The 4,236-nt window shown below is 43.8% G+C and overlaps 1 protein-coding gene across 11 annotated transcripts in view; it reads left to right on the top strand.

The window, feature by feature from the left end:
- The first annotated feature begins 303 nt into the window (after nt 1-303).
- Nucleotides 304-4,236, top strand: part of PRUNE2 (prune homolog 2 with BCH domain) — a 137,388-nt gene continuing 133,455 nt past the window's right edge. For 9 of the 11 annotated variants that reach the window (XR_013394599.1, XR_013394598.1, XM_077935989.1 and 6 more), the window contains exon 1: nt 305-548. Coding sequence is in view for 9 of the 11 variants with exons in the window: in XM_077935989.1 (XP_077792115.1) it covers nt 513-548 (36 nt within the window). In the remaining 2 variants the exon portion in view is untranslated. Of the gene's footprint in view, nt 549-4,236 lie in introns of all 11 variants that reach the window. The other 2 variants (XM_077935984.1, XM_077935992.1) reach the window with 2 other exon arrangements.

Below are 4,236 nucleotides of genomic sequence, written 5' to 3'. Positions count from 1 at the left end.
GAGTTATGCGGCACCCTCATTCTTAAATCGCCCCCTTTCCCCCAGAACAGAAGCCTCCGGCGACCCATCCCAGCCCTCCTGCTTCTCCTGCCTGCGCAGCAACTCTGGACGCGGCAGCGAGAGCTCGGCTCCTTCTCTCCCCATTCGCTGCAGATCTCTGCATTCCCACTTGGTCCTCCTCACTTTTGGGCGCTGTCCATGGTGCAGCAATTGCCTGCGTGACGTCAGGCCGCCTGAGCGCCTCGCCCATTGGCGGAGGAGCTCGGCCGGCCTGTGAGATCGCGCGAACTCTTCTTCCCCGGGCTCCCGCCTCCGCGCCCCGGGCGCCGAGTCCCGCTGCGCGTCAAGAGGGAGAGCCGGCAGCGGGCTGCTCTGCCGGGAGCCGGAGCCGGAGCCGAAGAGGCAGCTGCAGCAGCAGCAGCAGCAGGCAGGACCCGCCCTACCCCAAAGCAGCCCGGCTCTGGCCGGGGACTTTGCCCTGGCTGCGCAAAAGCTGCAGGCCAACAAACAAGATGGAAGAATTTCTGCAGCGCACCAAAACCAAGCTGGTAAGTTCTGCAGGACGGAGAGAGAAACTGCAAAGAAGTTTTTGTTTGTTTGATTTACTCTGCGAGCTCGTCTCCCTGCATGTCATATTGTTGCTTTTTAAAAAACAAAACTTTTGGAAGGCATCCAAACGACCTGGTGTGAATCAGCATCTTGAATACAGAAAGGCCTTTGAAGGCTTTTGTTCTAAGGAGTCCAGTGCTTCTTAGGTGATCAAACAGCTGCACAGGAGATCGCAGTGAACCCCCCCACCCCAAGAAGTTGCTGTGTATTTGTTTGTAAAGCATCCTGTGCAGGGCAGGTGGCAAGTTTCGGGGCCTGTCACTTTCGAAAACCACAGACCTTTCACCCAGAGTTCACCCAGTACAATCCTGCGCACACTTAATCAGAAATTAAATCCCACTGCGTTAGTGGGGCTTACTCCCATGGTAAATATGTACAGGATTGAACCTATAATATTCTACCCCATAATAAATAGTGTGGAACTCTGAAGAAGTTTTTGTTTTTGACAGTTCAGGTCACAGAGAATAGATGTTAAGGAAGATGTTTGACAAATTTGGAATAATACAAAATATGATAAATGTATATTTCTATGCGTGGATGAAGCTTCTGGTGCAATATTTTGGCTGTTGTGAATGTTTTTAACTCAGAATTGTTTGTTGATTGGAACGAAATGAAAGTTTGGCCCAGTACAGCCGTGTGGACATCTCTTTACCTCTAAGATGGTTTGTGTAGGTATTTCTAACTGCAATGGAAGTCTAGCAGATAATATGTACATTCTTATTATTTTAGCTATTTCAACTCAGTCTGAAGGAGGGGATACCTTTTAACAATGGTTTAAAACTGCTTTTCTGAAGATCCAGCATTTAAATCCTGATTTAACTCAGCATAATAGAAGTGCACTTTCACCATTCCACATAGTCAAATACACATAAATGATATTCACTTAAAAAAGAGGGATGATGTTGACTACGTTCAGTTTGCCTTTACTGTATATTCAAGGTCCAGCCCTGTGGGTACAATTCACCATATCTAACCTTCCTTTCTTACTGTTGGTGGAAAATAACCATAAATTTGTCTTTTGCTACAAACTTTATTGTTTTGACACCTCTTTTTGGTTGCTGAAGTTGTATACAATGATTTTTTAAAGTCTCTGTTTAATACTTCCTACCAGGTTCTTCTTTCATTGTACACAAACAGCAATATTTTTTTTGCCTTTGTTAATATGCTACGTAGTTCTGGTAAACCTTCCCCCCAAAGCAATATTTTAACACAAAGGAACATGATACTTAAAAATCTCTGATGACAAAGCACAGGGGGAAATACATAATTTATGATCCACTTATCTCAAAAGCCTGAACAGAACAACAGACTGAAGCCTACATTAAGCATGATGTCATGGTCACATGGCAGGGAATGAGCCATGAAAGTCTTGAGGCCTGTTCTTAAAGTTCTGCTTCTAAGATCTTAGGCTGCTATCTTTGAGAGAAGCCAATGGCCAGATTTTCTTGGTTCTGGCTAACATCAGGTCTGCCCATGCCAGCTTTGGACCAAAGATAGAAGAGGGCATATGACACTGGATCTTTCAGTTAGTTACGTTGGTAGAAAAAGACTTAAAAAGGGAAGCATAGGATTGTAGAGTTGGAAGAGACCATAAGGGTCATCTAGTCCAACCCCTGCAATGCAGAAATCTCTTGCACAACATGGGGCTCAAACCCACAACCCTGAGATTAAGAGTCTCATGCTCTACTGACTGAGCTATCCTTCATGAAATAGCTGCACCCCCCTGCACCCCTCAGATATGAGGGATGCCAGTAATGCCAGTTCTGGTGGCAGCGCTTCCTCCTTATCCTCATCGTGTGGCAGCACAGCGGTGGTGGCTGGGCTGGGCAGCACCAAGAGGACTCTGGCTTCCTCGAAGGCCTTGCGGATGACGCAGAGGCAGAAGAGTGAGCCTGGCTCTGGGCACTTGGTGGGCTCTTGCCCTCACTGAGCCCAGCCTGCAGCAGCCGCAGCCAGTCAGCCGAGAGCGGTACTTCATGATGAGTACTGACACCTTTTTTCCTAGAAAAAGGACACCGTCCTCGGTAGATCAGACATATACAAAGCAAAAGGAATGTGAATATTTCCAAGCATTGAAATGTTAAAACTGAAGCTAATGATACATTTTAGAAGAGCTCCTGAAAGTTCTCTGCAACAGTGAATTAAAGCACAATCATAGTGGATTATAAACTAGGTAAACTGCATTCAAGGATAAATTTTAGAAAAACTGCTGTATTAGTTTGTGAGCAGGAAATCGAAAAGTGCTGTGAAAGCTTAAATGCATACTGATTTATTATTGGTTTGGGGTTGAGCTTTCATAGTTAATGGACCAGTTCATACAACAGGACAGGCTGTGTAGACAGACATTCTCTTCTGATAAAAAAGCAAGACGCATTTGCAACCTCAGTGTCTTTTTCTTTTAAACTTCTGATTAGCTACTGATTATTTTAGAACAAGGATTGGGAACTAATGGTCCTCTGCATGTTACTGGGCTTCAACTCCCTTTAGCCCCGGGCAGCATGGCCAGTGGTTGGGGCTTGGGGGAGGGGGGGGGAACTTCCCCATCCTTGAATAAACTACATGAAAAATCAGAAACATTTAAAAAGCAATATCCTAAATCAGATTTAAAGAACGACACACTTCAGTTCCTTCTGTTAAGAGAATATTGTTTATTTCTCTCACCTTTCCCCTGAAATAGAACTCAGGCCGCTTTAAAAATTAAAATCAACAGTACTAATATAACAAACAACCATTGGTAATTGGACTAAAAGAAGATGATGACGACAAAAGAGAGTTGACTTTACTGGATCCCAGGGACAGCCTGGTGTGTTGAAGGCTTCCATGGGACCCATAACAGCCTGGATTTCACTGAGTGTATCTGTCATGCGCTGTGACAGGGGCCCAGCAACATGCAAACTCATTTTAAGGCTTTGCTGATTTTAAGGCCTAGATATTTTAACCTGAAGATGATTGATTGCAATTCCACCTTGTATTTCAACTAGAAGAGGTAGTTGGTGGAAAGTTTGTGTGTTTGTGTTAGTATTTGGGGGTGGAAGAGAGAGAAGATACAATTTTAAGCTCAAATATAAAGTTCATTGTTCAAATATCTGAGTCCAATTTAAAGTGCTAGTGCTTAATGCTAAAGCCCTAAATGGATTGGGACCCAGATACCTGAGGGAACACATCTTCCAGTACCAGCCTACCTGACCTATAGAAGCACTTCTCCAAGTACCTACTTTAACAGATACATTCTGTAATTACAGAGGAGAGGGTATTCTCTGTGGTGGCATCCCAACTTTGGAATGCTCTCCCTAAGGAGACCTGTTTGGCGCCACCAGTACAGTCTTTTTGGCACCAGAGTAAAACTTTCCTACTTTCCCAGGCTTTTTAGATGGGTTGTAAGTTGGACATTTTGTTCTTTCCTTTTATGACTTCAGCCTGCTATTTATTTTCTTGTTTGTTGTCTTATATGTTCTAGAAAGTATTTACAGACTTTTATATACTGTCCTGGGATCTTCTCATAAAAGTTGTTTAAGAAATATTTTGAATAAAAATAAAAGGACTATAGCTATTCAGATCTTAGCTCACGTCTTTCAAGGAAGTGGATGTATCTGAACTAAGATGTGTATGTCACGATTTGTTTTTAGC

This window comes from Podarcis muralis, chromosome 11, assembly GCF_964188315.1.
Source record: "Podarcis muralis chromosome 11, rPodMur119.hap1.1, whole genome shotgun sequence".
Classification (NCBI taxonomy): domain Eukaryota; kingdom Metazoa; phylum Chordata; class Lepidosauria; order Squamata; family Lacertidae; genus Podarcis; species Podarcis muralis.
Note: the sequence above shows the minus strand (reverse complement) of the source record. Positions and strands in the feature narration are given on the sequence as shown.